The sequence below is a fragment of the Neopelma chrysocephalum genome, unplaced genomic scaffold, assembly GCF_003984885.1.
Source record: "Neopelma chrysocephalum unplaced genomic scaffold, ASM398488v2 Primary Assembly neopelma1_119, whole genome shotgun sequence".
Lineage (NCBI taxonomy): Eukaryota > Metazoa > Chordata > Aves > Passeriformes > Pipridae > Neopelma > Neopelma chrysocephalum.
This window is the reverse complement of record NW_020897781.1, coordinates 1,089,444-1,101,161: the sequence shown is the minus strand read 5'-3', so window position 1 is coordinate 1,101,161 and position 11,718 is coordinate 1,089,444. Positions and strand designations below refer to the sequence as shown.

At 45.0% G+C, this 11,718-nt stretch overlaps 1 protein-coding gene across 1 annotated transcript; it reads left to right on the top strand.

Annotated features, from left to right (window-relative positions):
• The first annotated feature begins 33 nt into the window (after positions 1 to 33).
• On the top strand, positions 34 to 10,241 carry ARFRP1 (ADP ribosylation factor related protein 1). Its single transcript, XM_027697460.1, has 8 exons — positions 34 to 124; positions 1,453 to 1,552; positions 1,936 to 2,023; positions 2,475 to 2,557; positions 3,212 to 3,293; positions 3,458 to 3,528; positions 7,931 to 8,031; positions 9,278 to 10,241. The coding sequence occupies exons 2-8, from the start codon at positions 1,460 to 1,462 to the stop codon at positions 9,363 to 9,365; spliced, it is 606 nt and encodes a 201-aa protein (XP_027553261.1). The 5' UTR covers positions 34 to 124; positions 1,453 to 1,459; the 3' UTR covers positions 9,366 to 10,241.
• The last annotated feature ends 1,477 nt before the right edge of the window (positions 10,242 to 11,718 follow it).

Below are 11,718 nucleotides of genomic sequence, written 5' to 3'. Positions count from 1 at the left end.
CTCCCCGCGCCACCCCGAGAGAGGCACCGGAACTACAGTTCCCAGAGCTCCGCGCGCGGGATGGCGGCGGCCGGCGGTGCTGGGTAGTCGTGAGAGGAGGGGGCGGCGGTGGCTCCGGTGCCGGGTGAGGAGTCTCGGGCTTCGGGTTCTGGGCTCTGAGCCCCGCCCGCCGCGCTCAGGGGCGGCAGCAGCCGCGGCGGGGGCACAGCTGGGCTTGGGGCGGACCTGCCGGGCCGGAACCTGGCACTGGGCTGTGAGGGGGAAATGGCGGTGAGGGCCCGTGTGCACCTTCACCCTGTCAGGTTGTGACAGGGAAGGAGGAGAGGGATCTCCTGGATATGGGGGGATCTCCCGGGTCACGGAGGAGCGGGCCGGAGGTTGGGCACACCCGGGATCACTCGGGATCACGTCGGGGACGGCAGGAGCTCCCCCCCCCGCACAGCTGGAGGTGAAGGGTCCCGATCCCACCTGTGCGGATGAAACCCCCCCACCCTGAGGTGCTGTGTCCTCCCTTACCATGAAACCCCCGATTCCTGCTCTGGAGCGCTTTTATTTCCCTTTAGGTGGCGGTGTTTGACTTCAAAGTGATCGCTTAACCACGCACTTGCTCAGAGGCAGCTGCCTCTCAGAGTCTCTGCCTTAAGGTTCCCTTTATCTGTGTTTGAACAGGGGAGTTGTTGCAATGGCATGTGAGTCAGCTGGAGCACTTATTGCCAGTGCTTCCTGCAAAGCCTCTCTGCCTTGTGTGTGCAAATCCAGCAACTGAAAACACAACAAATGTGGGCTTCTGCAGGTGCTGGTGTTGCTTTGATTCTCAGCTTTGTGGTTTTTTGCTGGGCAGCTCACATATCTGGTCTGTGATATGACAAAGCACTGTTTGGTGGGTGCCGCTACATAAGGCTGTTGCTGGATAAGGCTGAAATTAAGATAAGAAGAGGAATTATGGGCCTTTAGGATGCTCTGCACTCACTTCAGCCAATGGAGACCCCAAGGTGCTTTTGTAGGGATTGGGAACAAGGAGGGGAGACTGGCCTGTGCATTCTTTCTTAAAAATACCTGCTCTGTATATTTGTATAAAGTTCACTTCGTTTTCTGTGGGTCTTATATTTACTGCAAGGGGTGTTCAAAGTCTTCCTCAGTTCCCCTTTGAGCAGACAAAGTTGTCAAGTGAGACCTGAGTTTGCAGCAGGTGCTGGGCACTGTGTGCAGACACAGAGCTTCAGCCCTTTGGAAGATAATCCCTCCCTCGTGTGCATTTGAAAACTTGATCTTGAGCCATTTTCATGGTCTCTCTCGAATCAGTGATTTTTCCTGGGGTTGCCCAAATGTGAGAGTTACTGATAAAAGAGCAACGTCATTTATTTGTCCGGGGTTGGGAAGAACTCGCGCTGTGGAATGAGAGGCTTTTGGGAATGACCTGTTTGTTAATGAATTCCTGGCATTTTTTTGCAGGAGCAGGATGTATACACTGCTGTCAGGGCTCTATAAATACATGTTCCAGAGGGATGAGTACTGTGTCCTGATCCTCGGTTTGGACAATGCTGGTAAAACTGTAAGTGCTGTTTATCACCCTGTGGAGGGCACACACAATCCTAAACAGCCTCCAGAGATAAATCTTCCATCACAGGTCAATCTTTCTTCAGCTGTATCATGAGTTATTTTACTACTGTTACACCAAACAATCAACTATTCCCCAGTACTTAAATTTAGCACAAGCTTTCGGGGATGTGGCTGAGGCTTTGGTAATCCCATAATCACCTATGATCCCTTCTTTCCTTGCTAAAATAGGGAGGAAGGAGAGTGGTTTGTCCAGAATTAGGTAGGACAGTACCTGCTCTAGCAGGATTCTGCAGAAATTAGAAGGCAGGTTTGAGGTAGGATTGTCTCAACAAGTAAAATATTTGGCAGTAAATACTTTGTCTCATTCCTTTTCAGACCTTCCTTGAACAAACTAAAACCCGATTTAACAAGAACTACAAAGGGATGAGTTTGTCCAAAATCACAACCACTGTAGGCTTAAACAGTAAGTAAATCCATCTGGAATTTTTTCAGCTTTCCTGCACAGTTGGACAACAGCTGATTCTTGTTTGAAATATTTAAGAATTGACAAGGACAGAGTAGTTCCTGGAAGCAGAGACTGTACCTCCCAACTGCCCAGGTCTTTTTGTAGAAAATAAAATAGGCTTTCTTAGCTTAGGAGTGTAAAAACCCCATGAATCCCATTTCAGTGCTATGCTCAAGCTAAATTTTACTGGAGTTCATTCTTTGGTCCAATTCTGGTATTATTTACATGGTATGACTTTGTATTTGTGGTCACTGTGCAGGTTTTGTTCTGTTGTTGCAAATAACCACTTCCTGTGATTTGTTCCCCTACAAACCTATCCTGCCTCAGATTTCTCAGTGGGGTTTGCAGGTGTTTGTGCTTTACAACACCTCCAGTTTTCACTGGATTGTCTTTTCTTCTTTCCCTCTAGTTGGTACTATTGATGTTGGCAAAACTCGGCTGATGTTCTGGGATCTTGGCGGGCAGGAGGAACTGCAGTCGCTTTGGGACAAGGTTAGAGATGTGGGTTTATTTTATTTTAATTTATTTTATTTATGCAACTTGTCCAGAGAAGCTGTGGCTGCCCCATCCCTGTAAGTGTTCAAGGTCAGGTTGGAAAGGGCTGGGAGCAACTTGGTCTAGTGGAAGGTGTCCTTGCCCATGGGAGGCGTTGGAACTGGATGAGTTTTAAGGTCCCTTCCAACCCAAACCATTCAGTGTTTTCTTTTAGAAGTGGTTTTGTCTGATTTACAACTGAACCAGTACTATCGTGTGGTAATCACACAGACTTATTTGTAACCCCAGTATTTAGCATCAACACTTTTTCAGAGATTCAACTATATCTGTGCAAGATGAGCCAAGATAATACTTAATACTTGCATTATTGTTTACAGATGGCAATTACCAACCCATATCTGGGGCTTGTGCCATAGAGATAAGTTTTGGGGGGACACAGGTGAGCTTTCTCACCTGGTATATTGAGCAAACAGAACAGGCAGCACATTCTGTTTGCTTCCATTCTCTCCCAGAGACACACCATGGAAACAGCTGGCTCTAACTGGCTGATCCCTTCCCTGTGTACCAAAATTTTACCAAATTAAAATAAAATCAGGAAGAGGAACAAATGGTCGCAGTGGATTGACACCAAGCTCTGTGTTCTCCTTGCAGTACTACGCTGAATCTCACGGGGTGATCTATGTTATTGACTCCACGGATGAGGAGAGGCTCTCAGAGTCTAAAAGAGCTTTTGGTGAGTACACTGTGAGGAAAATAGACCCAAAATATTGTATCAAATGAAACTGTAATGCAAGAAGGAGCCTCTGGCTTCATCCCTCTGTCCAGATAGTCTGTGCCATGCATCTGTACAACTTCCAGAACTGGCTAAACCTCTGGTTTTATTTCTGTGCTTTGCAGAGAAGATGATTACCAGCGAAGCTCTGGAAGGGGTTCCCATTCTGGTGTTGGCCAACAAGCAGGATGTAGAGGTAAGATTCTTGCAGATTTTCATAAATGAGCAAATAAGCCTTAGAAAGGTGAGCTCTGCATTCACGTTAAATTTGTGCTACATTCCTGGGCTGATCCTTTGGGATTTTGCTGCCATGGGAAATACTTGCTTTAAATTTAGTTGGGTTTTTTTTTTCGAGTGGCATAAATGAGCTTCCTACAGGCACATAGTTGTGAACTCTTTATGTAAACAGAACAAACTGCATATCTATGGTTGGTCATTCTTGTACCATGACTGGGTATATTAATACTGTTTTTTCCTGTTTATTCAGAAAAAAAAAATGTTTAGTGCACTTTGTTTATGCTGCTCTTTTAAAACACTGGAATAGCACAACAAATATATGTGAAGCATTATCATCCTTCTCCCACAACTTGATAAGATCTGTTCAATGAAACATTTGTTTGTCCTAAGGCATTCCATCTATGTCAGCAAGGAATGACGAGGAATGCTCTTTTCTGGTAACATGATTTAAATTCTTTCCAGCGTATCCAAAACTGCAAAGGTCTTGGTTTGGATTTGCAATATGATTTAAATTCTTTCCAGTGTGTCCAAAACTGCAAAGGTCTTGGTTTGGATTTGCAATATGATTTAAATTCTTTCCAGCATTTCCAGAACTGCAAATGTCATGGTTTGGATTTGCCAGGTTCATGGGCGGCACAGTGTTTAGGTGACCCATCCAGGGCCATCCTTCTCTCCTCTGGAATGGAAAAAAGGGAAGAGAGTGCCTAAAGTGGTCATGGTGTTTTCCATGTGTTCCTCTTGCTTTCCCCTGCGTTGTACTTGGAATTCCATGACTGCAGCTCCCGTGATTCATCTCTAGATGGAGCCAGAGGCTTCCAGTAGGTTTTGGAGCACCAGCCCTGGCAGTTGGGATCAGTGTCTGTTCCAAAGTATGCAAATACTTCTCACCTTCTTCCCCTGGACTTTACACTTGTCCAAGTGATTGCACTTGTGGGAAGTACTTGAGACTTCCCTAGAAATCACTTCGGCTTTACAGGAGGGTTTGGTTACACTTCACGTGTACAACACAACAGGTTGAGTTTTGGGTGATCATGAGATTGTCTAAGGGACTATCTAGTCGTGGAATTAAGAGAAATGTAGTTCCATGTAAAACACAGCATGAGATTGAGACACAACTCCTGATTTATGGTCCTGACTTCGCTGTGGTCTCTGGGATGTGGGAAAATTGTCTTTTCTTTGTGGAAACCAGAATATTAACTCCCATATTTCCATGCAACACTAGAGCTGTGCTGCAGGGAGCAGCCTGCACTCTTACCTTTAGAGCTGGAAAGCTGTTCCCATTTTCCTTGTGGCTGTATATGCATGTTTTGTTATGGCAACACTGCAGACACTGGCTTTTCTGGCACTCTAGTCAGACTAAAGACAAATAACTGAACAAGTGGACTTCTTTAAATGACTAGAAAGAGGTATTTGGAGCAGGCTCTCAAGGTGAGCAATTGATGAGTCTTAATTTGGGTAATGCTGTTCTGAACCCAATTGATAAAAAGAATTTGCTTTAGTCCTGGCTGTATTATACCTTGAAGGGCCTTCATGAAAAGATGTTTCACAGTGTTATTTTGAGGAAGTTGAGATGGAAATATGGTTTGTCATGTGTTGTGGGAGGTTCCTCCAAACTGGCTCCTGAAAGGTCACTGTGGATTGTGTTATTGTAATGGGTACTGTTGGTGTGGTCACAGGTCCAGCTTTTGGGTTACGTGGTTTCAGCTGAGAAACAAAACACATCTGTAAATAAATATTTTGTAACGTGTCTGGGGAGGTCTCTCTTGGGAGACAAGGGGAACTTGGAAGCCACAGCTGACATTTTCCCCTGAGCATGAGAAGCTCAGGTGCCCCTTGCTGAAGGGACAGATAATCTGCCTCATCCTCTGCTGTAAGATGAGATTCCAGTTTGTGGCTTCCCCTCAAACACTAAAACAAGGCTTGTCCACATTGGTGTTGTCCCTCTGCTGTGCTGCTCTACTGCATCTCGAGGGGAAAAAGTTATTCCACAGCACAGGAGTGGTGTTGTGATGCAGTGGCACCCTGCTGCAGCAATGTGAAAGTTGCAAAGTCTCCTCAGGAGCAAAACTCTGATGCAAGTTTCCATGGAGAGAGCCATGACTGGACAGTTCTGTGGGAAGTGGGACAGGCCATGGTTATACCAGAGGGTGGGAAAGGGAAGTGATGACAGTGGATTATACTGGGAGGAAAAAATGGCTATAATTGTAAGCTGCACTGGGAAAAGCAGACTCTCAAAGGCCTCAAGGATGGGTGAGGTGAAGGATGAGGGTTCTCTGTGCTCCTGGGTGTGTGCAGCTGTGCTGGTCTGCTGACTGGTTTTGGGATGTTCGTTGCTTGATTGCTTTGCCTGTGCAAGTAGAAATCAAGGACAGTATGACTACTCTCTGTTGTTATTTCCTACCTTGAACACTTTCATATTTGTTTTAGAATTATTTTAAAATATATGATCATTCAGAAAAGGGGAAGTTGTTATACAATGATATTAACTTAAAGCTTAAATTATATTTCAAAAAACATTTGCCCAATTTCAGCTGCCTTGAGAGTTTGTCTTCCTGCTGCTAAGTTCTCACTGAAAAGAAGCAAAGACATAAAAAATAGTTCAAATTACTGACATGCAGCTCTTCCTCCTTCCCATTTGTTGGGTAATTGATTTGTCCAGAGCTCTGGCTTAAACCAGGAGGCACTTGGACCTGCCTTTCTTACTGGGCAGTGAACACCATACCAGACTAAAGCAGCATGTTTTACAAACCCGTAGAGAATGGTTGGTTGGTCGTTACCTCTTGCCCATCTTCCAGACCTACTGGTATGAATTCCAACTCCCAAGTCCAGTCTGACTCCCTCTAAAGTCAGTATTTGGGGTTTTTTTTAAATTAGCTATTTTTCCTGTGACTGACAGTTCATTCCTATGAACTGCACGTTTTTTGCTTGGCAGAAATCCTGAACTAAATTAGGAATTTGGTGCAGTGATGTCAGTAACATTTTTGGGTATGGTTTCCAGGTCATTCATTGAAAGGGCAAGTTTGAAATGCAGCTGAGGTCATAAGAAAGTACAGTCATCCAAAGTTGCACAACCGATGGAGTCGAGGACAGTGGGTGAACTGGGTGTAGTTAAACTCATCTCAAGGCATTTCTTAAGAACCCTTCTTATTTATAAGCAATGTACCCTGCTTACTTGTTGAATGGTTATCTCCATGGAAGTTTCCTGTATTTAATTTCACCAGAACCAGTGATTTGCAAAATAAATGGCTGGTATCATTAATTTCCATATTTCTGTTCTCTCGGAGTTCACATCTGCTTGGCTGATCCTCAGGACCCACAAGTGTCCGATTTGGCATTTGTGTAAATTTGTAAACTTGTCCAAAGCATGTGTTTGGGCCTCATGGATGGGTCAAAGCACATATTTGAGCCATGTTGAAGGTACAGAATGTCCTTGCAGAAAGAGGAGGAAAGGTGGGCTTGTGGCCAGCTGAAGTGCTTAAATGGCTCATCCAGGGCTTCTGAGGAAAAAGCAAGCACTGAGATCAGGGAAGGATCTAGGGGCTGGTGATTTCTCTTGTAGCTGCTTTGTGTGCTCAGGGAGGTGCAAGTCCAGACTTCACTAGGGCAGGTTTGCTTTTGTTGTGTTTGTAGCTCTAAGAATCAGATTTTTGTGATAACACTGTGATTTGTGTCAGTAATGCACTTGTTTATCAGGGGGTTTACGATTTGTGTTGTAAAGCCACTTCCCAGCAGCCCTCTGGCAGCCTCACAGAAGTGCAAGACCTGCAGAGGGTCAAGAGCACAGTGACATCAGGCATCAGAAAACATGCTGCATTCAGTGGAGCCAGCGTTCCTCTGAATGCAGACAGACAGGTGCAGGGTGGCTGTGCCTGTAGTGGCAAGGAATGTGCTGAGAACTCGAAAAAAATCACATCCAAGCCCTTTTGTGAGAGTGCCCAGGCTGCTGGCAAAGAATCCACTAGGCTTGCAGCAGGTCCAGCGTTTCGAAAGCCTCTCTAAATATTAAAGCTCTTGTAGTGTCCTGGTGGACAGAAGCTGTGTGTGATGATGGGGTGGGTTGGAAGGAGTATCCTGGGGGAGTGCAGGTTGTGCTCATTTTCAGGACTCTGTTTGCTTAGAAGTGCGCAAATGTGTGTGTGTACTGTCTTAAAACAGCCTTCTCCTTAGTGAAAAAGGGAGTATGTTAGGTTTTTTTGAATGTAAAGAGGTGAATTTGCTGTGTTGGTGGGTGAGGGGGTTTAACCTCCCAGCATTGCCATCCTGACCGAAGCAGAACCACGGACACGGTAGGATTTGTTGTGGAAGAAGGTTGCCATCCCTTGCAGCACAGAAAGCAAGCTCTTCTTTGGTTCCCTTTGCAGACTTGTCTGTCAATACCTGACATCAAGACAGCATTTAGTGACTGCATTAACAAAATTGGGAAGAGAGACTGCCTGACTCAAGCCTGCTCAGCCTTGACTGGGTGAGTATGAGAATGGATGGAGTTTTGGTTGACTGAGCAGCTGCGGGGTATCACACACAGGCAGCATTGCAGGATTTACTGACCCCTGAAAGGGAGCTGGGCTTCCTCCCAGCACTGACCTGTGTGTGAACCCTGGATGTGCACCAGGTCAGTAGCTTCATCAGTAAATCCTGCCTCTGAAACCGCATGGAAATGTACTGCTGGCTGAGAGCAGCAGGGCTTCTCCACACACAACGATCCTTGCAGATGCTGGCTTGCTGCAGCTCCTGGCTTTTAAGTTAAGGATGACCTTGACCAACCACTGGGTTCTTGACATCTCAGAATCACTGCTGCTCCTCGAGTCTTGCAATACTTTGGTTACACTTTCAGTTCTTTCAGTGAAAAGCTATTTGTTGCAAGTCGAAAGTTCTGTTCCAGATGGCAGAAACACTCCTGGCTGAATTTCTGCCTGTGCTAAATCCAGAGCTTTGAGATTTCTTCTAAATCTAGCAAGAAATCTGTGTTATCATACAAGCAACTGCAAAAAAACCCTCTTAAAACCATGGAAAAAACCCCTCTTAAAAAACCTCTTAAGCCATGAAAAAAATCTGTTGTCTGCATTGCTACAAAAAACACGTGCCATTAAGCACATGAGTGACCAGAAGAACAGTGGTTAAACATTGACTGGAAGAGAAGTGTTAGGTGAAAAGCAACACTTCTGAAGTGTTTTAAAACACTTCAAGTTTTGGTCTGTGTGTAATTTCCTTTCAAAATTCCAGTTTGAGCTTGCACAAAAACAATAAATAACTTGTGGAAGTCCTGGCTGGGGAGCTGTACAGACCAGCCAGGTGGTGGCTTGCTTGGCAGCCCCAGCACAGACAGTTAACAGAAAGATGGAACCATGATTGCAAGATCTGATGCAGCTGATGTGAGGTTTGTGGCAAAATAACCTCAAACCAGCTGTCGGGTTTGTTTGATGCTTGTTCATCCCAAGGTTTCCACAGAGTCGGTGACTAAATTGGATGTAGACATGTACAGACACCAGAAAAATAAAGGATGGAGTTTATATGCTGAGTTAGAAGAAATCAGATCCCTATCGTTTCCCTGTATGAGAAATAACACAGTAATGGCAATAAATAACTGCAAGGCAGAGCCCTTCCCTTTCTCTTGTAAGGGCTCAGGGCCTGCCTGAACCATGTTTCTGTTCTTGTTTGCTACTTGTTGTTGGTTTATTTTAAAACCTTATCTACTTATCTTACTTCCTTAGCAAAGGGGTGAACGAAGGCATTGAATGGATGGTGAAGTGCGTGGTGAGGAATATCCACCGGCCCCCGAGAAAGAAGGACATCACGTAAGGAATTCCGAGTCAGCCAAGGAGCAGACAGTCTTTTTCCACACAGTTTTGTGTTCCCTTTAAAGAAGGTGATCCACTGGATTCCTGTTACGCCTGATTCTTCCCTAAGTTTGGAGACAAATATTCTCTTTCTGTGTCTAAAAAACTTGAGCCAAGGATTCCAACTGGGTGGGGGGTGGGAATCTCTTACATTAAGTATTAAGTCTTTGGCTTGAGAGCATCCTATGTAGCAATCTACACATTGTTGCAGATGCAAAGGACTTAATTTTCTACTGTTTTCCTTTGTGATTCCTGATTTGTTAGTCTAACAGGCTGGAGGCCAGTGACATGAAGGAACTCCTGAAGGAACTGTGTAGGTGAATGTGGGAGGGGAGGAGCAGCCTGGGGAATGGCTGTCCCTCCTAAATGAGAAGATCTCTTGCTGCTCCAGCCCCGTGGTGTCTGCAGGGTGTCACTGGCCCTGTTATGCTGCTCTTTGTGTAGTGGGGAGAGACAGTGTTGATTAGAACTTGATTTTCAGTCGGCGTGAGGACTTGTAACTTTGACCTGTGGTAAATTCAGACATGGAAGCCAGCAACTGCACAATGGTCATAGGATCATGGAATTGTTAAGGTTGGGAAAGACCTCGAAGACCATCAAATCCAACTGCATGGTTGTATGCTGGTTGAAATGGGTATTCCTACCAGGACATGGACTCCAGAAGCACTGCCCTGCTCTGACTGCCAATCTCTTTGTACATTCTCTTTAATCCTAAGAGTAATTGGGATATTCTGTAACTGGAATGAATCGAGGCCCTCTCTGTGATCCTTCTTGGCCAAAAGCAGAACCTCTAGGCAGGGAGAAATCAGTATGCAATAAAGCTTCCTACTTCTTTGAACTTCTCTGGCTGAAACAAGTGATGTTTGGGAATAGCAGAACCTTAGCCCTCTAGTTTTTTGAAATGTAAGAAAGAACAGAGAGGCAGCACTCAAAGTCAAACAGTGCTCAGTTCTTACCTCACCTACTCAGCTAGATCTGCTGATGTATCACTAACATTTCCCTGAGTATCTCATTTTACATGAATTTGATGGTGGTTTGGCAGTGGGTGTTGCTCCTGACCTGGTTTAGTTACTCCTGGTGCTGTTTGCTCACAAAATGAAGGGGCCATTAATTAAGGTGTACTTGAGCATGTCAGCAGTATTTGTTTAAAGTCTGTGGGTTGGTGTGTGTCAAAGAACTTTCTGATGGATTTTTCGCGTGCAACTCACCGCAGCTTTTTTTTTGGGGTCAAAGGGCAGCTGGGCTGTGTCATTAAGCACATGAAGTCAGTGGAAATAGTTGCGAACTGGGAAGCAGAATCTTGCTTTTCCTTGCTTAAGTAAGGCTCCTGCAGACCTACTGACCCGGTCAGGTTTCTTGGTGTGCCCTGCAAATGTGGAGGATCCCTTGGAAATCACTCACCCGCTGTAGGAAGTGGCACTTTCTCTGGCTGCTGCATGTGATGTAGGGCTGGGATTTTCAAGAGTACAAAAGTTTTGGAGACCCAGTGGCCACTGATCCTCAGGGAAATCTCTCTCGCTGGGCTGCCTTGGAAAGCCTGACTGTTTTCCAGATGACTTTGTGGCCCTGGCTGTTTTGGTTGATAGGGTTGGTACTGACAGTTAAGATGTAAAGCGGTAACTAGTGAACAAAAGTACCTTGCTGAGAGACAAATCAATCAATTAGCTTGAAACGTCTGTGTTGTGGGATACCAGGGGTTTTCCAAGCTTTCCACATACCCTTTTCAGATCTCTTGATCTCCCTGTTCCCTGGGAGACCAGGAAGGAAAAAAACAGTTTCTAGACACAGATTGCTTTGTTGCCCATATCAGGAGGGGGTCTTAAATTAAAGCAAATGTTTTGACCTCAGGATTCCAAGTTCTCAGACGTGGGAGAGCCTTTCTCCCACAGACATGTCTGGGCTGTGGTAGGTTTGTATGAACCATATATGGTAGGTATGTGATGGTCATAACAAACCAGGGAGGATTTCTCTGAAACCAGCAATGAAAAGGTCACTCTAATTCACAGCTTCCAGAGCAGTATCCCAGCAGGTACCAGCTGGGACATATTTTATATTTTGATCATAACTTTAAGTAATTTATCCCGTTTTAGACTTACAGGAAGCACAGACTTATTTAAAATGCTTAAGTGACCCCCATCACCAGACCTCAACCAAAGCAAGGACATTTCTGAATAATTCAAATGAAATCAAGTTTTCAGATTTTTGATACATTTGCATTGGACCTATTTTGCCCGTGCCAGCTCACAGCAACGTACTTCTCTAAAGAGCTGCTTTATCTTCCCAAGGTGAAACATCCACTCAGTAATCCCTGTTAT

What these genes read in the sequence shown, in the direction of transcription:
- ARFRP1 (XM_027697460.1), top strand. Translation starts at nt 1,460, where the DNA reads ATGTATACACTGCTGTCAGGGCTCTATAAATACATGTTCCAGAGGGAT. An exon ending in TGGACAATGCTGGTAAAACT is followed by an intron (nt 1,553 to 1,935) that starts GTAAGTGCTGTT and finishes ATTCCTTTTCAG; the next exon opens with ACCTTCCTTGAACAAACTAA. An exon ending in TGCAGTCGCTTTGGGACAAG is followed by an intron (nt 2,558 to 3,211) that starts GTTAGAGATGTG and finishes TTCTCCTTGCAG; the next exon opens with TACTACGCTGAATCTCACGG.